Source organism: Pipra filicauda, unplaced genomic scaffold (genome assembly GCF_003945595.2).
Source record: "Pipra filicauda isolate LSUMZ 115617 unplaced genomic scaffold, ASM394559v2 scaffold135_size2527700_pilon, whole genome shotgun sequence".
NCBI classification, from domain to species: domain Eukaryota; kingdom Metazoa; phylum Chordata; class Aves; order Passeriformes; family Pipridae; genus Pipra; species Pipra filicauda.
In genome coordinates this window covers 1,474,855-1,502,231 of record NW_024103829.1, presented here as the reverse complement: position 1 = coordinate 1,502,231, position 27,377 = coordinate 1,474,855, and the positions used below count along the sequence as shown (strand labels likewise).

Below are 27,377 nucleotides of genomic sequence, written 5' to 3'. Positions count from 1 at the left end.
CCTAAACAACCATTCAGTATTTACTCTTTGCAAAAATCCAACAGATTCTGTTTTACAGTAACTAGAAAAAAGAAAAAAGGTTACTTTCACTAAATGAGTTGTTCTTTAGGAGTTGTTCACTCAGCTCTGAGGAAAAGGGCTCAAACATCAATTCTAGTGGAGAGTTATGAGTCATCAGATAAGCAAATTCAGCTCTCCCATTTCTATGTGATATGGTAAACAAGAAAAGAACTGCAGAAGCAATTCAGTGCTTGCTTTGGTCACAGAATCTGAAGCGACTGTTGCCATGGGTACATAGAATCAAGTTTTAAAGGGGATTTAAGGACGTGAAGGAGCAGAAACGACAACACATCATGGAAGATTCAAGAACTGTAGATGCCTGAAGAAAATGATGATCTGAAACACAGAGACACAGAAAAGAAAAGTAGCCACTCATGCGATGAAGACAAGGTAAGAGCAAAGACAGCTAACTGAAACACCACGGGGGAGGAACAAAGAGCAGAAACTGGCAGACACACCAAGGGGGAAAGAAGGGCAGCTAGCTCTGTAAGGAGAGGAAGGGGCAATGAAAATAAGCAGGATCATGAGGCCACTGAATTGCATTATACAGAAGATCATGACAGAGAGGAGAAAATGACAAAAATAATGGTTAAAGAAACAGTAGATGGAGGATAAGGGAAGAAGCACATTTACAACATGAAAAGCAGGCATGTATGGATGATTGAAGATTTTCATTAAAGAGTCTATGAGCAAGTCATCAGAGCTGATCTGGAGGAAAGCAAAGGTGGTGTGGCAGGAGCAAGAATACTTGTCCTGAGCTACAAAAAGTCACCATGTGAGAACAGGAGCATTCTCTAATCCTACTTCATGCTTATAAATGTCACTGCAAAGTTTCATCAAGAATAGGATCAAAGAGCTGCCAGCTGAGAAAGACTGCCTTCTCTGGCCTTGAATGGAATTCTTCCAGCCTCAAGAGAAGGAACTTGTATGAAATATAGGATTAAATAAGCTGCAAGATGACTCAATGACTAATCTTAGAAGGAAGGTTTTAGGTTGCTTGGCTACTCGATAGAGGACTTCTTTCAGAAGAGAGACATTTTAAGGAAGGGACTGTAAGTAGAAACAAAATATTAAATAGTACCATCAGGTGAGTCAGTGACATGGCTGCAGAAATCTGGTTTTTAAAATAAAGTAGTTAAAAAAACCCCAACAGTAAGCAACACCTGAAACATACATGCATAAAAGAAAATAACCTCTAGAGGCAAAGCACGTTGAAATAGCAGTTGTGATGGGGATAGCTGTTCTTCAGTGAAAGCTTAGCTCCAGTGTAGCTTTGAACTTGAGAAGCGCAGTCTGGCCTTTCTTTGCCTTGCTATTACAGAAAAGAAATGTATTGTTTCAGAAACATTTCTTTAATATTTATATTCTTGTGGAAGTTAAAGTTGTGAATGGATTTAGATGCATTCACTGAGATCAGTTTTTAAACACGATTATCCAGATGAACTTTCAGATTAAAATTCACTAAATTCAGAGGAAGGAACATTAGGACATACATTCTATTTCTTCTACATTTTCCTTAAACATCCTTTGATGGTCACAGTCAGAAACAGGGGACAAGCTAGATGGCCCTCTGTTCTACAAACTCTGCATGCCTGTGCCTTCAGCCTGAGAACAGTAAAGTTCTCTTCCTCTCAAAAATAGATTTATTTTGTCTACCACTACTCTCAAATAATCAAAGACAGATCAAAAGAAAGCTATGCTACTATAATATCTTAATGTTATTAAGACATCTTTCTTCCTTTTGAAAAATTGTGTTTTTCCTTCACAGTCAACAGACTTCCAAGTATTTAGGTCAAACATGTTTCAACTGGTTGAGACCTGTTGGAAAGCATCTTGCAAATGTCTTATGCACTGTGAGAGTTTCCCTGTGATAATGAATGTTGCAGTGCCATGTGACTGTTGAAGTCTGTAAAGATGTTGTGTAATTAGCAATATTTATTAAAGTTTCAAATATACTCTAAAAGTATTAACTGCTGCCCAGGGAAAGATAGACACTGCTGAAAGTGGCTTGTGATTTAAAATCAGTAACAATGAATAAGGGAAAAACAAAGGTGTAAGATCAGATTATTACACTGGCCACACTTACAAGGAAAAATATTTAGTCAAAGTATTTTTTAAAGTATTTAGGTAGCTAACAAAGATTACTGGGACAATGGCGTTACTTGAAAATGTGCAACGACCTATACTCATCCGAATGAACCACCAAAAGCTTTAGCATATTCTGGAAGAACAACTGGGTGGGCAAAGAGGGATGCAACCTAAAATGACTTCTACGCAATTTAGCACACAATGTATTGAAAAGTGACCTTTTAAAAAAATTTTGACTATGGATATAGCCATGATCCATCTTTTTTTTGCCTATGGATATAGCCATGATATAGCTGTAGTTTACCTACAGCTATGATTTATATTTCTACTAGGCTTCTGGCTAACTCCCTTGAACAAAATGTACAAATGCTAAACACCACATATTAAAAAAGGGTGCAAATTCATCCCGCTGTCTCAGATACTCACAAATTTTTTCCATGTTTTTGTTTTAACTAATATTAACACAGCATCTGTTCCTGAGGTCTAGATGCTATTGCAATAAAAACAGTACAAGAGATAGATGGAAACACAGATTAACATCTTGCTGCATCTTTAAAAAGAATGTATTATGAATAGGCTTTTATCAAGGTAGGCAGCAGTAGTAATAATAGAACAGGCGGTGACTACCTGACACTGAAATCTGACACTGACATTTGAAGGAGAACTTGAACTGTGATATTTGAAACATTCTGGAAGAGAACTTAATGGTTCTTGATAAAGATTTGGGGGGGTTTTTGCTCTTCTTAGAAATAAAAGACTAATGATCCTTCCTTTTTCTGTTGAAAAGAATTGAACTTTTGGCCTTAATGTGCTGAAAGACAGATCTCAAGATACTGCTTTTTTCTGAACATGTTTGGGGACATCACTTTGGATAGTTTTGTGCATAATTTCAAATACTTGGTGATACAATTTCTTAAGATATAATTTGTAGCTTTTAAAAAATGGCCTTTGAAGCTGTTAACACTGCTGTCCATCCAGACTTACTAGTTAGTGAAGTGCTAGCTTCAGGTGTCCTGAAAACCTGCTTGTTATTTATATACATATACATATATATATAATTTTAAAATGCATTTCCAAGATACAGTTGTTCGAAATGAGATGTTAAGTGACAATTGATCTCCTGGCACTTCAAATAGGTACATTGGAAAAATTTTGCAGAGTATGCTGCATATAAGAATGGCCATAACAGATTAAAAAAGACAGGGAATAAGTACTGCTGACACCACAGGCCCACCAGGTTTGACATGTCTTTGGGTGATCTCACACCAGCTGGTCTCTCACTAATTCCTCACCAGTCAATCTCCACCAAGATGTCTCATGTCTCTCCATTTCAGTTTGTATAATTACTTTCTTCAAATTATCCAAAGGTACACATGATTTCCAAGAACAGTAAGTTTTTCTAATCATTTCTAATGCACACAAAAGAAAGCTCAGAGTAGATGGGTAGTAGAAAGGTAGTAGAAAGCTGAAGGTTATAATTCCTATAAGAAGACCTATTTGTGCTTGGCTTTTATGAATGGTACACCACCAGTGACACATATTAGGAAATATCTCTAGTAGGAAAAAAGATTGCATTGTCACTACGAGAAAATAAAATACCTTGTCAAGGCTGTTTCCTTCCCAGCATGCTAGAACATGGTATTGTAGAAGTATCTTGGAGGAGGGGCTGAGCAGGAGAAAGTAGAAAACAAATTCTGTAAAATTTTACAGTAGGCATTACTACAAGGAACAGCACTTGTTTTAGAACCCTGTGTGGCTATGTGCCTGTATTTGATTTATTTAGGAAAAAATATTTCAAGGAAGCAGCTTAAGCTCTTCCTCTTTAAACTATCTCATTGGGTCCCATTCTGGGTGTCTTGCTTGGAGTGAGGGACTGTGTTATGCAGGAATCCATTATAGCTGTCTAGGGTTATAGCAATATAAATCAGGGACATCAGCAGAAATGCTTTGGTCACTGGTGATTTTAACGGATTAGCTGTTTCCTTTTCTATTTCTGGAGAAAAAGGTTTTGTGCAAAGGGGATTTTTGGTGGCTGGAAAATGAAATATGCTTTTATTATTTTTTTCCTGTTAAATATTACTGAACACCTGTTTAAAATTTTACATTTTTATAAAAATAATGTTCTGAACCAAATCCTACTACTCTGGAGGTTTAGCCAACTGCCTTCAGCGGCACATTCTGTGTAAAGGAAACAAGTATTGTGTGGATCAACATTTGCAATATTTCTTTTGATATTAGCAACAGCAATTTAGAAACATTAGAACCACTATATACGAAAAGACCAAAGACCCATCTAGCTTTATATCTTTTCTGAACAACCACACCGTTTCAGAAAACATCAAACTCCAATAATGAATTGTTTGGTAGAAGGATAAACTTCTTCCCATTCTGAGTAGCTGATCATTTTATGCCCCTATGCTTAAACACTTTTTGTGCTACAGTGCATGCAAATGTACGTAAAGTTCAATATGAAAAAGCATCATAGATAGAATTGAACAGCACTACTGCAGAAAATATCTTCTGTCAAAATTCACAAATCATTTGTGAGTTTGGAATTGTATATTAGAAGAAAGACGTACTTGAAAAAATATACAATATAGACCTTTTTTTTTAAATCCCATATATTGTCTTCCACTATATTTTATTCCCCACTCACTAAGCCCTTGACATCAGCAAAAACATTACTGTTTGCATCCTGCAAGCTTTGCACAGATTCTTCCTGTTAGATGAACGCCCCTAGAAATCAGACTCCATTTTTCCAGGGAAGTTGTATCCCATTTTGCTACAGCTGTGTGATGCTTTGGCTCCTTATTTACATACCAATCCTCCACTCGCTGCATACAAAAAGCATTTTGTAAGCTGTACAAATGCACATGCACCAGATTCCAAAAAAGGCGAAGTCTGGTTTGTGTCCTACACTCTAAAGATTTCTGAAGACACAGAAAGGTTGCGTATCAACCTATGCTCAGCAGAGCAATCTTTAACTATAATTAGTCTTCCTAAATACTAATCAGCATTTCATCTGAGTTCTTATAATATATTCAATTCCCCAATGCATTAAAAAATATTTCACTCCATATTTCAATCTCTGGTTCATTTCTTCCAGAGGATAGATAATTTCATGTAATTAAAAATATTAAAAAGTATTACCACCCTTCTTAGCAACATCAGTTACTCGTTATGCCTGTTAAATCAACATTAATAGAACCAGGTACAAAGTAGCAGGGATCTTTAGGAAGTTTCCATATGCATTAGGCATTTATGTAAACAAACTACCTTACACGCTTTAAATGAAATTAAATGCTTCTGTTGAAGAAAAATATAGTGCTAAAAGTATTTTAAAAAGGTAATGAAAGGAAGAGGCAGGGCACAGCACAGTGCTGGACTGAGGAGAGTCGGGGCAGTGGGCAGCACGCATTTGCCCGCAGAGGGGCTTGGAGCACGGCAAGAAGCTGCTCTCTGTGGCTCGTGCGCCCACACACAGCTGCTACCAGGTGTAAGACGAACAACAGAATAAACATGGAAAGCTCTAATAGCATGTGACTGCTTCTACATTACATGGACTCACTGAGAAAAAAAAAAAAAGTCCAAATGTTTGGGGGTTTTTTTGACAGAGCAAGTTTGATGCATAGTCACTTCTGAATGCACTGTGCCGATGCAGTGGAAAATCCCAATAGGAATTGCCGGTGCCAGCTGAAACAGGATTATGCACACATGATTGACATAGCAATGCAAACCACTGCTGATTGATTTCTATAAATCAATTAGACTCGAAAGACAACAGATTTCTATCTCCCGCAGCAGAACTCCTGTTTGGTTATCCAGACCTCAGGATTAGAAGTGGATGTGGCCCTTGATGTCACTCTTGTTGTGTCCCAGCCACTGCCACCACCGCCCATGCTCGTCCCCCGCAGCCCCAGCCTGGGCCCATCGTGGCAGCCCTGTCGGGCCCCCGTTCCTCACCCTCCTGCCCTGCCCAAACTGCAGGCAGGGTCAATCCCCACTGCCTCCCACCCACTCGCACTGCACAGGGATCCCCCAGACCAACAGAGGAAAAGCTGGAAAAAAATACTAATGGCATATTCTTGCACCAAGAAAAGAAATTAAGGGAAAGGAGCAGAGCCGGAAAGGAGCAGAGCCTGAAAGGACCAACGCTCGCCGAGGGCACGGCGGGGCCCGATGTGCTCCGCGCTCGGCAGAGGGCTCCAGCCCCGCGCTGCTGCCGCTGCCGCCTGTCTGTGCCCGGCGGTGCTGCGGGCAGCCCACACACACCGGAGAAACCGCACCGTCTGTCCAATCGCGGGGCATATAAGCCTGTCTGGAAATCAGGGTTAAGGTATTTGTTGATTTGAAAGAATAAATAAGCTTCATGCTTTCTGTTCATACCATTTTATGGAGATCATGGTTATTCTTAGCAGAAAAAAAAAATCTATGGTGCTCTTGCACTGAGCAGCTGCAGAGACTGAAATAAAATGGCTCATGTGCTTTCTGCTTCTGTGCAACATCCACCACACAGAAAAAAGCAGACAGCAGAGCAGGAAGCATGCTTGGGTTCATGTGCCCGTGCACTCTGCATTAGTGACATACCATAACTAGTTTTGCTTGAGTGAACAGAGTGAAATACTTGTTCTCTCTCTTATTAAAGATGCTCTTAAAAAACATGCCTCGATGTCAGTCTCTGCTCCCATCTTCTCCTTCACTGAGTGCCTTCTAGGCTATAGAAAACCAATGAAGGAGCCAAATGTAGACAAAACTGAGCCTTAGTAGAGATGAGCAGTACTACCTTTCCGGTTGTTGTTAATACCAACACAAAAATATTTCAGCTACTTAATTGAGCCTAACATAAAATACAGAAGCAATCTGACTGGCCTAATTTTGACTGTGTGCTGAGATTACTCCCTTCACTGCAGTACAGTTGCTCCTGAAGTGTGCCACTGCAAGTAGATCATCTCTATTCTAAATTAAATCCTCTTCACAAGCATATTCAGTCTACACCTCACTTTTTATATAGTGCTCTGCAATATATGGGTCTAGAGGGTAATACAAACAATTATTACTTCTTTTTTATTACAGTCATCATTAAATGTTAAAAAAAAAAAAAGCAAGGTTTCTTTGTGCTTAGTACTCTATATTTATTCAGTTAGTGGTACATCCATTGATTATTTTGGGGTCCTTAATTGTACTGTAGAGGATAACTGTACAATAGAGGACAAATGTACACCCTTTCCCTCACTTCTGCTCATACGCTTTTTTATACTCAAGTCTCCAACAAGCAGGCTAATTGAAATTGCATGAATACGAATATGGATATGGATTGATACACATGAAACAGGGCAAAGTGACAAAGGGGTGTGCAGTACACACATACAGGGGCAACCTTCACATACATACAGTATGCACAGCTGAGTTACAGCAGTTACACATGTAGACATCACTTTATCTGAACTGAAAGCTGTCTGTAGCTGTAACTCTAAAGAAGACCCCAAGGACTCTGATGATGTGTTGATCTCCCATGAGAAAATGGCTTTGAATGTAATGTATAAGAACACATTTTGTACTGTTTTGTGTGTTACTATAGGACAGCAATGATATTGCTACTGAATATCATATATTTTTGCCTTTCTTTAAAATCTTTATGTCATTTCTCAATGAGATTGTCCATTTGAAAAAAAGAGACATTTTCGGCTTTATCAAAATTCAGAGAATTTTGCATATGGGATATCTTATACTTTTAATAATATTTTTGTTCTTCAGTATTTATTGTAAAAAACAGCCCTCCATCCCTCAACACAAATTCTAGCAAGTCTGAAATCACACTCAGAAACCCTCAATTTATGACAAGTACCCTGGAGATGAAGGTTTTCTCTGGCAGAGATGTTGTCCAAAATACAGAGATTTTATTCCTTACGTTGTTCAGTGACACATGGAAAATTTATTTGTTCAGTAGGTAAAAACATTTAAAGGCAAAGTGAATTACCTTAATGTCTCTTGTAAAACGACAAACCACTGGTGTAGAGTACTGTTGGCACTGTGAAGCAGCACCTGTAGGCAGAAGATGCCCTGATGTCACAACTGTAACTGCAGGCAAACAATTCAGAACAGGCTAGAAATAGCAGGCTTTCTCGTGACAGCCATCCACATAATGTGGATGCAATGCCTGGCATTGTTATCATCTTTTCTCTTTTGGACTGCAAATAGAAGCGAATTGTATATTTATTTTCCTGCTGAATTTGAAATATCAGCACGAGGTAAATGCAGCATTGGAGTGGAAGTGAAGTGAAGGGAATGTTGCAATTTTTGCATATTTCTAACCTAGTATAAACAGATATTCTTCTGCCTGAAAATTTCATTTATTTCAAAAAATCTATTTAAATTAAAGCAGGAAGATTTGAAACACACCATTCTTAAAATGTGTGTCCCTATTCTTCTCTGGCTGTTTTTTATTAAGCAAATAGAGAGATATGGAGCAAGCCATGAAAAGAGTATATAGACATGTATATACATATACGCAAATGCATGCTCAAATGAGACTTTGAGTGAATATAGACATAAGAGCTTTTCACATTCAGGACTTAAGACTATCACATGTTAAAGTATCTTAGTACTGTAAAAAAGAAGAGTATGTAATCTCAGTAAAAATAACTATTTTAATTACACCGTCAGCAATTTGAAATAGAAAATTAGCATTTTTGAGTTCATTTTAGAGCTAAAGATGAGAGGTGCTAAAAACACACAGTACCATATCATGCAGATTTTCCTCTTTGATTAGCTTTGTTTCTGTGGTAATGGGAGTCAAATCTTTCTTCTCCTTTTTAAATAATAGAAAACCATCAGGTCCAAGTTAGTAATTTCCAAGGGGTCCACTGTCCTATTACCGAGAAAGAAATGCAACAGCTTATTATATATTTCAGAGAAAATGTAGCTCTGCACTGAAACCCTGCATCATACAATGCAGTTAGTACCTGGGAGTTTAAAGTGCAGTTAAAATAACCAGCTCTTTCCAAGAAAGGAACAAGTTTAACCTCCACAGATTTATCACATCTTTTATCCCTGTGAAGTCTATGGGGAACAAAAGTCTCTGTTTTGAAGAAAGGAAGAAGAATGTGTCTCTATTAAGCTGAATGTACCAGTTACCATGGGGGGGAGGGGGCAAAAGCTACCAGCTGAGCCATGAAATCAGTCCTGGCTGCTGTGCTTTCGCAGAAAGACCTTTACACAAACACAAACTGCTGTAACAAGGAGGACTCTACTGTATGAAATATGAGGTTGTGATTTCACATTTCCTATGAAATTTCATATATGTGTGTTTCCACTACAAACATAATTTGACATGACATTAACACACGTTGTAAGGGAATGAATATTTGTGCCTACAAAGTGTTCCAAATCTAATTCTGTATTACAATTTTACTAAGTCAGTTCCTTCACTCAGTGCAGCTCTACAAATTTGCTGAATTGATAACCTTTTCTTTCTGCAATATATAGTCTGAAGAGACATAAAAACAAAGCACTAAACTATGTTCCCAAATCCTACTGAAAATGAAAGAAGCTACTCTGAAACACCAGGAAGCAATATTTGGTTCTAGTGGTTTTTGCACACAAGGTGGCTATGTTTTGAGTAGTTCCTACCAGGAAGATATTTTGAAAGATTCATTAGATACATTGACTTCAGTCCTATGCCATTTTCACTGGCTTAAAATAAAAATGAAGGCAGAATCAGGCTATTTCCCGGTTCAGAATGCAGCTGTTCTCCCTCTGACAGCATAACTAATTCATTTAATAATATTCAAAGCACTGTAAACCAACATACTCTAGCAATTTCCAGTTGTCCATTATTTTTTTTTAGTTTCCCCTCATAATCAGACTTGATTGAGAGAAAATGAGAGGAAAAAATACATACATTATGCATGTGTAGTGCATACCGTCTGATCTACAATGACATTTCCCTACATTCACACAGAATTGTTTTCTCCTGGCTATGCCTCTCTTGAGTTTTTCTTTCTCTTTCTGCTTACAAAGATATGTTTAATAGTAATGATCCAACATTATATGGTACTGAAATGATGTCAGCCAAATCACTGGGGCATGAAATATCGACATCACGATAGCAAAGTCTGATGCTTTGAAAGGTGAATCTAAATTTCAGAAAGAACATATAAAAGACATCTTTAAAAAAATCTCAGGCAATTCTTGACAAAACTGCCCTGTGTGTACAACAAATAAACATGAGCTTTATGGATGTATGATTTAATTTTTTCTCCTGTTTGCCCTTTTTTTCAGCCTAAGAAAGGGACCACAGATCCATTTCAGTAAGCTGGTTACTTAGAGAGACAAAGAAGTGCAAGTCCTCATGAAATACTTTACATTACAGTTTGGCTGAAGTAATTAACTTCACTTTTGGGCCCAGATTTTTCCCTCTTAAGTGCAGTACAATAAAAATCTAAAAAGTGATTATGTTAAAATAGTTGGGTTTTACATGGTGGATCACATATATTGAAATATTGGGTAATGTCTGCTGGCCATAGTTACAAAACTATTTCCTTTACTTTTCAGCTCTTAAGAAAACATGAAGGAACCAAACACTCCTTTTTGTTTATTTGCTCTTGATTAGTATGATCATTAACTAAGCACCATATTTTGAAGGGATTGTGGCTGTTTTAATAAACAGCATTAGTGTCCCCAGGCCCTAAATAGAGCATAATTGCCTAGAAATTTGGGGGGGAGAGTCACTGACTGAAGATGTAAAGGTTTCTTAGTCATTCCAGTGAAATCTCTACCATCTCAATAAAGGCAACTTAATGCAACTGGTCAAGGGGGCAAGGCCAGAACACACAGGTACATAAGCTTCATTTTTGCCCTCCCAAAGTCATTTAGCCATGGAAGTTGTAACCCATTGAGCAGGACCAGTCGGGAGACAAGACAAGCCAGACTTACATGAAGCACAGCTGAGCAGTAACCAGCACTCTGGGGACACTTGTACAGAACAAGTTGCTTGGGCCCAATTCTCATCAACAACTCTCTCACAAACCAGCAGAAGGCAAACAGCACAGGGGACAGTTCAATAGAACTTGAAGGCATTGATGTTACCAGGTATAAGTGAGTAACTAATGCCATCTGTGGCCATTTAATTGTAGGTGAGGATTCATTGGAGGAAAGAGCTCAGCATGATTCCCCCATCAAAGCCTAAGCACTCAAGACTGTAAGTGAGGGCAAATGACTGCTGCTGGTTTTAAACAGGTTTTTACAGGGAAACCATTGAGGAAAATAATGTTTTCCTGTTCTACTCGTTAGTGTAAAATCCATTCCAGATAAAAATAGCACTAAAAGTAGTGTTTCACTCCCAGGAGGTTGAGTAGGTTGAGGAGGTGGAAAAGGGCAGGGGTGAGGAACAGCTGTGAATACTTCCTTTTAATTTTCACATTTAATGAAAAATTAATGCATGTCCCATTACATCAGGTATAATCTGCACTTCTCTGCTCTGTATCCTATTGCAAATCTTCTTTCTTGGAGTAGATTAGCTAGCAGCAAATAACTCAGAAAAATGCCCTCCCTTTATTTCATGAAGTAACCTATTCACTATAGATCTTGTGATAGCAGGGGTGACATTTAAATCTATGCAACTTGCATGTACAGAGCCACAAGGGGATTGTCCTCCCTCCTATCACTAGAGTGCACACAACTCCCGATGTAAAAATCCACAGAGGAATATTATGCTTAACTTGGCAAACTTCAGATACGTCCTCCTTTTTTGCCCTTCTGCACATGCCAGAGGTATGTTTTCATAATTTCTATAAATCACAAGTGACTATAATTTTTTTATAACACCTCATAAGAACCACCATCCATTTCTCCCATATTCAATAGTTTTCCAAAATACAAAAGCTGAACTTACTCAGAACTGATATGCAAGACATTTAACCATTACACTAATAACACTACTGGTTAGCCATATTTTCATAATGGGAACAAATTGGAAAAATAGTTAATGAATATAAAAAAAAAAATCTCAGCACTGCTTTGCAAACCCTCATTTCTTGTCTTTCCCATTTTACCATTTAAAAGACTCATTGGAGACTCAGAAAATATAGAGGAAAAACGTACTTGAGAATAGTAAAAGATGATAAATTATTACATATATATAATAATCTTTACATTTAAAGAGAAAATATGTGACTATAATTCAAAAAACAGTACTAATAATAACCCCTATTTCTTGCTTTGTGAAATTTCTAGAAGAAAAATCTGAATTTCTAGAATTAAAAATCTGTCATTGTATTAAAAAGGATACTAGCCATGGAAAATACCCATTGGAAGGCACAACCTCGGGTTCACTGTCTCCTAGAGAAACTTTAAACATTATGTGTAAGTTTTTCTGGAGACACAGAAGTAGCTAACAATTGCTGTGTTGCCATTCAGTAACAGTGAGAGATTAGAAGAGATTAGATGGAGTAGAGGATGAACCTTTTGTTATCAGCCTGATTCTAAAAATTCTAGGGACATTAGAGGATTCCCATGGCTCCTCTGGGAAGAGGACTCGGACTGTAATGAAAATGTATGGAGAGGCAAAGATCATAAGTATTCATTGTAGGTCTTCAACACCTTTAGAAGTTCCTGAAAAGTTCTAACTCCCATCCATGTTGTTAGAAATTGTACCCAACAGTATCTTTAGTGTGGCAGTAACAACAATAGACTTTCTTCTAATGATCTCACAGTACTGAATTTAATTATGGTTTACATAACACTCATACCATTGCCTAAGACTGCAAAGGACGTTGTCTCCATGTTACAGAAGTGTAAACTTCAGCACAGAGAGCTTACAAGAGACAAAAAAAAAGATGGAAAAAATTTAATGAAAGAAACAACAAATTTTTATGCTCTGTGCCAATGCCAACCTTCTGCTTTTTGGAAGGTGATCCTATTTTTATGGGTTTCAGGAACATCACTCTTGGAAAGAGTCACATAAATGAGTGGGAAACTGAACCACTGGAGAAACGAATGAATTACACACAAAGAATTCTCAAATGTACAAATTAAGCAAACTGAAAAACAGATGAACTTTCTTTAATCCTCTGTGTATAGATGTTACTTCCTCAAACAGATGATGAAAATATTCCAGGCAAGACATAAAATTACTTAGTTGAGAATGCCCATGAAAACAAATCTTTGGAACAAAGAGAGGTAAAGGTTGATCCTTTGTACCTGTCAATGAATCTCACCATATCTTTGATATACCAGGTATCCATTACATAGCTTCTAAATGAAAGATTAGGTCAACAGACTGGAAAAGTGTCCTCGGTGTCAGTTCACAGTACAGAGAGCAACGCACAGAAGCACATTTTAAATGCATTTTCCCAAACATTTGAAAACAATTAAATTGCATGGTATGAATTGGATGTAGAAAAAAACCCAACATATCTGCATATCTGAGAAATCTAGCTAGGCAAGGGATTAGGGAAGCAGGACACTGGTGATCTGTAATTCCATCTCCATGTAGAAACTGTATGTTCTTTCTGCCAAACTTTGCAATAAGAGATACTGCTTTCCACACTTAGTTCCTTATCTTCTTAGCTGGAATGGTGTTTGAGCTGCCTACACTGCAACATCCTACTGACTCCAGCAACTTGAGATTGTTATCCTGGATTCTATTAGCTGGAGGTATCAACAGATACCTCCCCACAGACAGCAGTGGAGTTACTAGGATGAGAGAAAGAGTCTTTCTGGCTACATCTGCAGCCACCTGCCTGGAAAGCTCAGTGCCAAAATACTGGAGGGGAAAGAGATAGAAGGACACTACAGGACGAGGCAGGACAGGACAGGATAGCATGGCACAGGACAGATGGGACCGCCAGGCATACCTTGGACAGCTCCTCAGCATCACTTCAGCCGGCGAGCACAGGACGGTGCCACACGGGCAGCGACAACCTCGTACAGGTGATATTTAGAGGGGTATGGTAAGCACAGGGCACAGACACAAGCAAAGAGAAGGGTGTCACGTTGCTCTTCCCTTCAGGGCTTAGTCACCTGGTGTCTGCTTTCTGTCTCAAATAACTATTGCCCTAAGCAAAGCCGGTTGGCTGGCAATATGCAGGAGACAGCACGACAGGGAAAAGCGAAGAATTGGAGCACTGTGGAAAAACGTGCAGGGAGGCTGGAAACAGACATGCTGAAGGTAAACCAAAGAGGGTGAAAAGATTAAAATGGAAGACTGGAAGAGCTGGATATCAGAAAAGGATAAGGGAGGATGAGGAGGAGGCAAGAAAAGTAAGAAACTATGTAAGAAGGAGTGAACAAGACATTAAGATAGAAGAAAAGAAAGAAAAGGTGTGTAGAAAATGGAGTGATAGAACTGGGATGCTGAAATGGCAAGGAAAATGGGGTAAACACGCAAAAGAGACGTGAACAAGAGATGCACAAACATCTGGAGAGCACAAAATAAAATGAGAACATACAAAAATGTGTAGCAAGAACACACAGAAATGTGGAACCCATATTATGGGTAGTGATACCTGCTCCTGGAACATCACATCAAATCTCCAAACACTACATCTATACCCCAAGACAAATCAATATTTACTGTTTCATCCACTAATCCATTAACAGATGAATGGATACACTTTAACTCCTGGAAAAGTGTTAGTAATTTCCATCCTCTTAACAGTGATCATAATCTTGACATCACAGTGATACAAAATGTAGCATTTTAACCTGTCTAATTAGGATGATAGGGGCATTCATTGCTTTAAACTTTGCTTTCACACCATAAATAAACTGGCTGATGATAGCTAGGAGTCATAAACAATTTTCATCTGGTATCCAAGATGGTGATATGGTTCATCTGCATATTCATCAAGTGGCATACAAGTAAATAAAAAAGTTTTGCTGATTACTTGCCCTACTTCTTCTACTATAGTGAAATTCATAACGTTAGGATCTTCCAACATCAAGTCAGATTATCAGAACTTAATTCCAATGAGAATGAAAGGAAATATTCCCACACTCTTATTTAATTATTAATTAAATACAGAATTTTACATTAAAATGGTAAACTCTTCTGTTGCCAAAGCAGTGTATTAGATACAGAAAAAACAGCTGAAATAAATTATTGCCATTAGAGAGACAGATGAGCCCATCCAAAGAACAGTAAAATTAAGTATTAAGCAGTTACAAAAATAATACTGCCTTCATCTATTTTCCTTGGGTTTAGACATGTAATTTGTCACTGGTCACAGTTTCCTATTTATCACAAGAATTTGTATCCAGAAAGCATTCTACCAGAGCAGGAAGGCAAATAATAGTAATGAAAAACACATGAAAATTACATTCTATCAAATAAGTACTTATATTGATGTTCTGTTATCAAAGCCATTTAAAGTCCAAACAAATAAATCCTTCAATCAATGGGAATTCCTGGGAAAGATTAATAAAACTACACTATTTTATATTTGAATTAATTTGGAATTAATAAATTTTGTTTAAGTTTTGCTTCTTTGAAAATCCAACAGTTTTCTTTTTAATTTGAGTTGGATTAAAGATATAAATAAATATATTTCAGTGTATATATAATTCAGGTGTACTGCTGAAAACTGGGCAGGGTGACATCCCTTTATCCACAGTATGAAGAGAGATTTTAAACAATTTCTGATCTCTAATTAAGCTGCATATCAATTTGAAATCCTAGTACCTAAAATGTTGTGGGTCTTTTAAAGTAATATTTCAAAAGAGGAATGCCTTGCTTTTCATGGATTTACAAGTGTTTGGATGAAGTTAGTGTTTTAGCTCAACACAGTTTTTACCCAAGCAGATCATTAAGGGCTCCCTTAACCTACAGTGTTGCCTCAGGCAATGCACAGCTCCTTGCTTCACAGTGAACTGACAGCTGTTTGTCCATCAATGCCATTTACTCCCATTGGGTTCAAAAGGAGCTTCTCACCTTTTGTAGCTCTCATAGATCTCACCACCTAACTCATAAATCCACTCCTCAGGTTGGAACTGCCTGGGAATGGCAGCTAAATTTTGCTGGAATTTGGACTACACAGCATCTCCCCTCTACACATCTACAAAATTAACAATAAAGACTAAGTCGCCTCTAGTTATGAGCAAAACCTTAGTGCCTCATTTCTTACACTGACTGCACAGAAACCAAAAAGATGTCAGATCTCCCTTTGCCTCTAGGATGACGGATACACTGCAGACGTCGAAAGCCAGCAGCAGAATTCTCCACCAGCCAGTCTACAAGGCAGAGGTCTGCAGAAGATATGGTTACTAAGTGTTCTGAATGCTTCCAGAGTGCATTGCTGCAGGCAACAAAAGTGAGGTACACTTGAGCTGCTTTGGTTTATTTTAGGTAACACTTTGAGCTGTAATTTCCCAAGATTTTATATGTAGCTATGTTCTTTCTAGAATGTGTCAAAGTCAGGAGCAACCACCCAGGGAAGGCCAGGTGCTAAATGGAAGAACATGAAGCTAAAAGCATTCATTAAGTCATCAGATATGTTTAATTCTCTGTTTTTCAACATTTCTTTTTATCCTACCACTTGTGCTTACTGGAGCAGCTACACAAAACAAGAACTTATTGCCACGCTGTGCTGTGAGCTGCAGGCATACACAGTCTCCACTTCTGCTTGTACTATTGCAAAATCATCTTATATCTTCCACATATTCTGAAAACATAATGAGCTGCAGCAGGATAGTTATCTGGGACTGAATCTGGGACCATCAGCAATAACTGCCTACTCCCAAATGCTATCTGAAAAATCTGCAGTTTTTTGTAGGCATGTACCAAAAGACAGACTGAACTTAGATGCAAAATTGACAATTTGAAAATTATATATATTAAAATGCATATGGTCCCAAGCAAGTGTAGAAATATCTATTTACCTAAATGAATTATTTATTAGTAATTGATTAAAAAAAAAAAAGACAAGTTATTCCTGTCTCAAGAATGAGTACAATCACAGAAAATTACACCCATTTAACTCTCAAGCACTCATTGTACAGGCACATCTGTGAGAAGAATATGGCCTACATCACTCAAGTCACAAAAAAGCATCTCCATTTTTTCTGCAAGTTATGCCTAATAGTTACAAACCTTAAAACTCAGTGAAAAGCCATAATGGCTTGAATGTATTTAAGTTATTCCAGTCTGGGGGGATGAAGAATTGCACCAAGAGAATCACCACCTTACATTATTACAGTTGCCATTACACCTCTGTTCAGGCTTTGCACTCTGAACATACTTCTGTCAGACGAAAGTCTGGAAGTTTCTACAAAAAATGAACTTGTCATAAGAAACAAACTATTTGATACAGGAAAAAAGATGACATTTAACTCGCTGCATAGGCCTTTATTCATTGGTAATGTACAGAAACTGTACATTACTGTAACTGGAGTGCATCCAGTTAACTGTGTACAACTACAGTCCATGAGACTACACCTACTGTGCATGGGCAGTATCACTGATCTTCGTGTGTGGGTAAATCCACGTTCCCGGGAAGCACTGTAGCTACTGAATGTGTGCAGACAGATGGTGGATTCCATCACATGACAAGAGAAGGATTGTAATTTGCAATTTTTCATGTCATTGGAAGCACTATAGCTTTAACTATTTGGAAAACTAAATATCCATTTCTGCCACTGTCATTTTATACTCTGTGCTAGTAAATATCCAGAGCATCCCAGTAAGCTGAAGAAGCTTGCCTATTTGGCACACCTCTGCTATGCAGGAACTATTGCTAGAGGTAAGTTTTTAACATCCAGTGCTAAATCCTCCGTTATTTTCAGTACATTTACATCTTTCTACATTATTCTGAACAGGAATAATTAACTGTTCCCCTTTTATGGTGAACACCCGTTGACTGTTTGCATCTACATTCCCATTGTTAACAAACTTTTCTACATTTATTTCAGCAATGGTTGATTTCGGAAGCTTTCTAAGCATGATCACAAAGGGGCTGAAAGCCACCTGACAGCTCTTCAATCACACGTTACAGAATCAAGGTATAAAATTATTGTGTACCCTCTTATACTTTTGCCAGTCTTTATTTTCTAAAGAACACTGTCTCTGTGAATATTCAACTAGTTTTTATAATCCAGGTATTTCTACTCAACTTATTCATAGATCAGGTTTTTTTCTACTTTTAGTCTAATAAGATGATAGACTGATTCTTGTACTGTGCTATTTCTGCACACCATTTATTGATAATGAGTTTTTCTGCTACCTGATTATGTTGATTTTTTCAAAGAAAATGTTATACAAATAATAAAATAGGTATTTCATGGATTTTCCCTTTCTGTTAGTTCAGTCATAGAGTTCTCTGGTGCTATACAGTATAAATAGTTAATCCTGATATATATTGAGTGCTATTGTGGAATTGCATTTTTAGCCAAGGTGACTTCATTCAATTATCACATTGGCTTGAGACCTCATAAATACAACCCCCCCATATTTATCTGCATATATACATATAAGATGTGTTTTTATGCCTTGGTTTTAATAATTGACAGTGAAAATTAATATTTAATGATGGGGGACAGAAGTTTTCTTCAGTTGTGAGGCCACCTAATTTGTGTCCTTGACAATGAACAGCACTATGATTATAGAATTCCAAAATAATTGATGTGCTCATATGAAAGTTAATATTGGACTTCAATATTGTAAAAATAAAATATTTTTGTCACTTTGTGAATTTGGATCATCTAAGAACACTGAATATACACATTTTAGCATTTTAGATATCTTTTCTGCCTATGAATAAGTCACTATCCTGTGTTTTTACAATTCACTTGCTAAATTTCCTTCTCAAAGTCACATGTGCAATTTGCCTTTTTTCTCACAGAATTTGAAACATGCATTTTTCATTAAAATTCTGTATTTTGAGAAGGAGGTTATTTTAAGTTAGAAAAACATGACATCTGAGTCTTGGATATGCCAAAACTATGTTCAGAAGCAAATATGTGCAGTGGTTAGAAAGGAATGGATTAATAAATATCAACAGGCTATTGAAGTCCTAAAAATGTCAGACAAGTATACCAGCCTTTTTCTCACATGCTATTTCATACAGACTGCAGGGCGAAGAGGATTTCTGCTGGGACTTCAGCACTCCATTTAGACAAATGGGCTTTACTGTTAATTGCATGACTGCAGTTTCTCATTCAACCTCTGCCTGAGCTCATGCACCAAATGGCCGATATTTAATTAGCTGGTGATAACTTGCCTAGATTCAAGCAAAATATCTGTGACAGGTCATCGCATAATAATCCAGATTTGTGCTTTATTAATATCTGCACGAAGTTGCTTTAAAGAGCCATTGATATTCCAGAAACAGTCTGAGATTTTCACATTCTGACATTTTCATGCCTTCATGCCTGTAACTAAGATCTTAAACAGATGTATGCCAGTAACCAAGAATCCACCATTATCAGCATCGAAATAAAAGCAGACTGGGCATAATTAATATAGTGGCTCACTGGGCATATAGCAAACATGGATTCTTTTTCCTGCATTCCACACCAGCCAGTCACCAGGCAGCTTCACTAAAAAGCCACATAACCACTCAGTCTGTTGATAAATCTGACTTAAGGGGAAGCAGCTCATAGAAACCACAGTCCAGCACCACACTTCTGAAGCCACATAGCTGGCAACCCAAAACTCGCTTAAGGTGAGAAAGCACAGGCATGTATGCCTGCAAAATACTATGTAGATGTGTTCATCTTTAAACAGTATTTAAAGCCACAGAATCAGAAGAATGATCCTAGTATGACTCATGAAAAACATGCAAAATTCATTACCCAAACCAAACACGACAGTGGAAAAGGCAGCAGGAAAGCCAGGGATCATTCAGAGTCATCTGCTACTTTAAAGCTGTGACCTATATCTGGCAGGCAAAGACAAGACACTAGAAGACAGAGCTTTACAGCAACAGGAGATTATTAGGCATAGTGGAGAAACAATTGCTTGTTGCAATTACAACTTCAAAGCAGAATTTAACTCTCCCATCTGCACCATGGATCTCTTTTGTATGTTTGAGCTTGTTCCACTATGAATCTCCCAATGCTGTCACATGCCATCTATCCAAGAGTACTATGTGCTGCTCACATGGGATCTACAGATGGGTCAAAGAGGAAAATTTTGCCTGATGAATTTTGCATGAAAAAGCAGGGGAAAAAAATCTTGCACTTGAAGGAAGCTAATGCAAATTTAATAATTAAAGGGATGCCCTCGATATCATTCAGCTATCCAGTTTTGCTATATCCTTCAATGTTTCCCTTTCATAACATTTACGAGGTTCATACATAAGGTACCTTGTTAGGATGCTAGAAAAGATGTTGCCGTGTTGTCTGACATGGGCCTTGTCCTGGGAGCCAGAATTTTCTTTTCTCCAAATAAATATACTAAAGTAGTCGCACCAAAGATTAGAAAGCCTGCTCATGAAATTCTTGTAAAAATGTATTTGTCTTATGACTATAACAATCTTTTAAATGGGTAACTGTAAAACAAGCAATGTCCCCTCATCTTCTCGGGGCAGATTTACTTACTGAATAACATGTGAATTCAATACACAGGGGAAATTCCCGCAACCAGACATTTTCCTGAGAGACTAGGAGGGAAGAAAGAAGAATATATATACAAACACACACTGCTGCATATCTGAATTCTGATATGGCAAGCAAAGCAGAACAAGAAACATCTGTCAGTTCTACACAGCAAAGCCCAGCTCCCATATGCCACTCTTTCTCCAGAGAGGATTACTGTTTTAATATGCTGAGTTCACATCATCTATTCCACACAGTCAGTGGGCAAACCAAAAACAAAAAATCCATCTATATAATATGAGTGAACCCTGATCCATGCACACAGTCCCAGAGGAGGCCTTCCTGCAGGGAAATTGTGTGGTGACCAGGGGAAAGCAGGTTTTCTTAGGCTACTAAGCAACAGTAAGTGCAATTGCAGCTGCTGCTGCGGCCTCTGGCCAAACTTCTGCTTACTACAAACCCCCCAGAGCCACTCTCTGACCAGGGGATCTGCACAGCCCTGCACTCACCAGCTCTCTTTAAATCTTTGCCATTTTATTCCATACTGCTTTGCAAGTGGGTTTATTCAGTGATATAGCACTGGTCCCTGCTTATGTAGTATGCTTTCTGTTCCCATGGAAGCAGTGAAACCATAGCCATTGCCTGTGTCCAGCACCTACCAAAGCCTGGGAATAAAGGCGGGCTTTGCTGCAGAGAGAAGAGAGCACCTGGATAAAGAGATGAGGACCTGCAGTTACATTTTATGCACTTTGCCAACACAGTAGACTTTGCTGGAAAATCAAATCACGTTTCTAATAACTGTGGCAGCTGCTGTCTGTCTGACAAGTACAAAGAAAGGTGTTTTCTTCACCTAAAGAAGCTTCACCAGTAATGCTTCTTTAGGGGGGTAAGGTTTTGGGTCAAACTGAGCTATTAAAATTCAGCTTGCAATCACCAGGGACACCACTGATGGCCAAGTTTTCTTTTTGTTGACGGAATAATAAATTGCTCTTAAAAACTTATTCCAGATGAGTCAGAAAAGGCCTATAGTCCACATCTATGAATTTCATCTTTTATTTCCCCAACTTCTTTAAATGTTTCCATGAACTTGATTGGTTTTGCTGAAGCAAAGCACAAACAAAAAATATTATGCTTTATGCTCACATGTTGCCATGTTACAGAGATTGCTTGAAGCTGGGTAAAAAAGCTGTCAGTGCTAGTGCAGATCCTGTACATATGACTATCCTGCACATAGATGCATTCATAAAGTCACGCATCACCACACTTTCTTGTAAGACTATCTTGATTGAAATGGACAGGAGGTGTTTTCTGAATTAGTTACTGCCAACACATTTTCCTTTAGGAGATCATATGGATGAGCCACTCATTGTGGTGGGCTGACCCTAGATGGACACCAGGTGTCTACCAAAGCCACTCTATCATTTTCCTCCTCAGCTGGAGAGGGGACAGAAGATCTAACAAAGGGCTCATGGATCGAAACAAGAACAGGGAGAGATCGCTCACCAGTTACTGTCTTGGGCAAAACGGACTAGACCGGAGGAAATTAGATTAGTTATGACCAATTTATTAATGAATTTATAGCAAATCAAATCAGAGTAGGATAATGAGAAATAAAACCAAATCATGAAACACCTTCAACCCCCCCTTCTTTCTGGGCTCAACTTTACTCCTAAATTCTCTACCTCCTCCCCACTCAGTGATGCAGGGGGATGGGTTAGGGTTAGAGGGGTGTTATGGTTAGCTTCACATTGCCTCTGCCTTTCCTTCCTCCTCACAGGGAGGACTCCTCACACTCTTTCCCTGCTCTAAGTGTGGAGTCCCTCCCATGGAAGACAGTTCTTCAAAAATTTCTCCAGTGTGAGTCCTTCCCACAGGCTACAGTTCTTCACAAACCGCTCCAGCGTGGGTCCCTTCCACGGGGTCACAAGTCCCGCCAGGACCCTGTTCCAGCACGGGTTTCCCACAGGGTCACAGCCTCCTTTGGGCATCTATCTGTTCCAGTGTGTGCTCCTCCTTCTCCTCCGCCTTCTTCACTGACCTCAGTGTCTCAGAGCTTTCTCTCACATAATCTCACTCCTCTCTCCAGCTGCAATTGCTGTTGCACAGCAACTTTTTCACCTCCTTGACCATGTTATACCAGAAACATTACCATTGTTGTTAATGGACTCAGTCCTAGTCAGTGGTGGATCATCTTGGAGCCCGCTGACATGGGCTCTGTCAAACACAAGGGAAGCTTCTGGCATCTTCTCACAGAAGCCACCTCTGTAGTTCCCCTGCTATGAAAACTTTGCTGCACAAAGACAATACACTCATTTACACAAAAGCAATTTCACACTGTTCTATCAGCATTAAGGGAATTTAACAAGGATATAAATGTATGTTATACTCATTTGAAGGCTGCTTATACTTCTTAAGCAATCCAATGAGTTTCTTTGTAAACGGGAACCAATCCCTTAATTTCTTATAATTAACTGTCAAAATAACTGAATGCAACAGCACTCGGGGGAGTTGTGTGTTTTCAGGTATTAATATATAGATGAAACCCTTAGTCCAGAAGCCATATCGTTGCACTCAGCAAGGGATTTTTCTAATTTTCCATCAATATTCATGTGTTCAAAAGAGGACACACAGCAACCTAAATATCAGTCTTGAGAAGCAGAGAAGAAATATTCTTACTCCATTATGTTAGTTCAGGACACAAGGTCCAAATGCCTGCAGCCCTCTCTGGATACTGCATGGTGAAGAAAGGTACAGAGCCTCTGCATTGATTCCATCAAGTGCTTCCCTCTGAGGCTCAGGTAGATAAGAAGGGGGCTAGGAAGGCATTGCTGGCAGCAGAGTAAGGCTGAAATGATGAAGTAGCTGTACCTTGGTGACTTACTCTATAGCTAAGTCTCAAAAAAGAACCTAAGTGAAAGCCCAGAGAGAAGGGTAGGAAATGCACCCTAGCCACGTCCATACTTGCCCATCACTTTAAGACTAGTGTGAGACAGACATGCCACACTCTGGGACCGAGGCATTGATTATCCTTTTCCTCCCCTGTTTGACTAGATAAAGGGCAGAAATTCTTGACAAGGTCTGTCACTGACAAAAAAGTGACTGCTTCACTTCAGCGGACTCATAAATAACTCCTAACTCCTTCTATCAGTACACTCACAAAATAGTGAGCAAAAATCCCAGAGAATTAGCACAATTCTTCCTGCCCTTACAGCAGTCACACAGCTTGCATTGCATCCTTCCCACCAGACACTTCTTTATAATGAGAATTTGTAGAATAGAGGCTGGATACTGCCTTGTGTTTCACTGTGCCTAACTATCACAGATGCACTCTTAATTGGCTTTTAGGCAGTACAATGACAAAATATACTTACTAGTAGGAGTTTCTCCAGTTTCTAAAGTTACATTACAATGTGAGTTTCTCGGTTCATTTTACCGAAGAAGTATCCTAATCCCCCTGCTCTCGCAGAATGAAGCAATCGTGTGTGAAACAGAGGCAGAAAAAGTACTCTTGAGTAATTTTTATTAGTGTGTGCTGATGATTTTTCAAGCCAGATTCATGATTTCACAATAATCAAGGCTCAAGTTGTAAATGCAACTCTAAGTGGATATCACTCATTAACATTCTCCCCAGTAAAAGTTACATACTTGACAAGAGCAAAATCTTACTACAGCTCGTCAAGACTTGCTGTTTTACTTGGAATAACCCAGTGGCAAAGTTAACAAAAAGGGACTTTTTTATTCAAAGGCTAGACCACTGATGGGCAGAAACCACTACCAGACATCCCCACACTAGTGTAATTTCCTGGAATCTAGTGCTGATAGACAGGCACAAACCTCCTCTGCTCACAGCTCTGCTGCTCCCAGCAACCATTCTAGCCACCTCCACTGCCTGGAATCCCCCAACTTGCCTTTCACAAGGTTACCAACAAGTGCCCTGATTCCCAAGCCAGCAGAAACTCTGGAAATCTTTCCTAGCAGGGTTATGACAAGAATATGTGTTGGTATGGCAACACATGTTGCAGCTCTGAAAAGTCTTTTTCAATGATTTGGAGTCAGACTACAGATTTGCCTTCCACACCTGCCTGCAGGCAGGGAGTATGTTTTTGATTTTACCCTCTCATGAAATGTCTTTGCTTGTCTGCTCAGTGCAGAGCATGGATTGGCATATCCGCTCTGGATAAATGAAAAGAGAACAGCTAGAAAAGAAAAGCGGCTCATGACAATTTTCATCTCCATTGCCATAGCAGCCAAAATACTAGCAACCATCTGAACAAGAACAGCAGGTTATTTCCCATTTTCCCCAAAAGAGGAGGGACAGGAAATAAACGACTGCTTGAGTCACACTTCTTGAACATTAAAGCTAAACACCACAATGCAACAAGAAACTTACAGGCACAAGACTTTTGTAGACATCATTAATGCACTACAAAGAATGAAAATGCTATCTTGCACAGAGAAGTCCTGCAGGCCTCATCCAGGGTACCTCTCACTGACATCAACAGGAGCTTGCCTGAGAAAACGCTGCAAACTTTGATCCATAAATAGGATCTCAACACGTTTCACCATGGAAACAATTGTTCAGGTTAATTCTGCTCTCTTCAAGACTGTAGCAGGAATTGCACCAGATACTTCACAGATCAGAGGAATCACGTGCCTCAGTATTGCACATGGGGTTGAGGAGCTCAGTTTGGCTCAGTCCCAGTCACACCACACCCCCTGACTGGCGCTGAGGCTGGGGTGAACTGTCGTTAGCAACTTGGTCTCAAAAAGAGTACACCTGCAAGAAAACATTGGTCGTATAGGAATGCGATTCCCAGGGCCATTCTACTAATCTGTTTCAGAAAAAATATTTCCTAGAAACAAGATAAATGCCGCAGGCTCCCCACGGAGCGTCCCCAGCATCCTCACGCCCGCAGGGATCCTGTCCCGGTCTCTCACGCCTGTACGTGTACACGTGCAAATCGCTTGCTGCAGCCAAAGCTTCCTCGCCGGGGCTCCCCCCGCACCCCCGGCGCGAAGGAGTTAAGGCTGCCGGGACCCCCGCCCGCCACCGAGCAGGCTCCTGACGTCAGCCCCGCGCTCGGCGCAGCGCTCGGCGCGGCGGCGGCGGGCGGAGGAGAGCCCGCGGCGGGCGGGCGGCTGCGAGCGGCCGGGGCAGCGCTTGGCCGCGGGGCCGCCGCCCGCAGCCCCGCCAGCATGTCCGCGAAGGAGCGGCCAAAGGGCAAAGTGACCAAGGACAGCGTCACCCTCCTGCCCTGCTTCTACTTCGTGGAGGTGAGTGGCCGCCGCGCCGAGTGGGCTGGGCTGTCCGCGGGCAGCGGCGCAGGGCTGGCGGGCAGCGGCGCGGGGCCGTTCCGCGCCCCCGCGGACAGGGATCGCCTCGGCGCTCGGTTCGCACCGGCTGATGCAAAACCCTTACGTGATGCTTTGTCTCACCGAAATCAGCATCGAAGCCCCCCATAAGGAGCAGTAATAAAGTAACCTCTTCTATGCGGTCTTTTGAAGCGGGAATTATTTCTAAGAATTGCTCAGAAAACGGGAGGGTTGCTCAGCTAAAGTGTGCTATGTGCACAAGAACCTCTCGGGAGGAAGACATGTTTCAAAGGAGAGCTGGCTTCCAGGCAAACACCGCTCACATTGCTGTGATAGAATGAAAATCATGTTCATCAGGGAATGCTTAGAAAAATAGAAATGTTCTCAAAATTATAATCACTGGTATGTTTTTGCTGACCCCTGGACTATATGCTTCCTCCATCAGAGCTAAAAATGACTGTTTTTAAAGCAGAATGAGGTTCTCGGCACATCTTAAAGAGCAAAACCTGCTATGGCTGCTCAGCTGGTCGCAGGTGGAGTTGCAGACATTGGCTGCTTGGTGTGTTACTTGGAGGCATTTAGCCTCCCTGGAAAGTACAGTCAGTTAGGTGCTGCTGCAAAATCATAAGTAACGTATGACATACATATAAGTATGTAGACAAAGGTTAAGCTTAAGGATTTGTCTAATGGCACACCAGTAAGAGAAAGGTAAAAATGTTTTACAGATTGAGAAAAGTGTTTCAGGTGACCCCACTCACAGGGAAAAAGCCTGAGGCACTCTGAGGCACCAAGTAACTTACTGAGAGAGATTGTGAAATAACGTGAAGAACTTAACGGTAAAATATGGTGTAAGTTAACTATAACTGACAGTCAAAAGCATAAAAACATATACAATACTTAATGTATAAAACATTAAAATAGAAACATTGGGTGAAATATAAAATAAAAATTATTTTCCCTCAGATGCACTTGAAGGGCTTTGGAGGTTCTCTGGGAGATAGAAAGGGTTGGGCTGAGAAGGAGTTTTAGGTACCAGTGGAGTGTTTCTGCTCCCTAAGCACCTGGGCATGGTCAGCAGCTAACCCTAAGTAAGCTGCACCAATTGGAAAGCTTTGCAGAGGCTGGTTATATGGAAGCATCAGGCTCATCCTGTCAATGTAATTAGGCCTGCTCAAGAAAAGCCCTTTGATGGAAGAACTTGTTCTGACATATATCTTACATTAGCTTTGCATAGGAGGCAGAGGTTAAGCTTGGAGAAGCCCCTAAAATAGGTAGAGGCTTCTTTATTCTCTGTGCTCTTTGCTGCTTTGGTAATCCAAACAGGAAGGGAGTCTGCTGTACCTCAGCTTGGGCATAACCCTAATGCAGGGGATGATATAGAGAAT

The 27,377-nt window shown here is 39.6% G+C and overlaps 1 protein-coding gene and 1 long non-coding RNA gene across 3 annotated transcripts in view; both read left to right on the top strand.

Moving 5' to 3' along the window:
- Positions 1-309: 309 nt before the first annotated feature.
- Positions 310-22,040, top strand: LOC113998253. Of its 2 annotated transcripts, none has more exons than XR_003544394.2 (4): positions 310-450; positions 16,321-16,462; positions 18,055-18,144; positions 22,022-22,040. It is a non-coding gene; the product is annotated as an uncharacterized LOC113998253 (long non-coding RNA). The 2 variants fall into 2 exon arrangements; XR_005562414.1 differs by lacking the exon at positions 22,022-22,040 and adding an exon at positions 19,209-20,715.
- A 3,746-nt stretch (positions 22,041-25,786) lies between these two features.
- Positions 25,787-27,377, top strand: part of PLPPR4 (phospholipid phosphatase related 4) — a 29,647-nt gene continuing 28,056 nt past the window's right edge. The window contains exon 1 of the mRNA XM_027740791.2: positions 25,787-25,953. Within this exon, the coding sequence (XP_027596592.2) occupies positions 25,876-25,953 (78 nt within the window). The 5' untranslated portion in view covers positions 25,787-25,875. The remainder of the gene's footprint in view (positions 25,954-27,377) is intronic.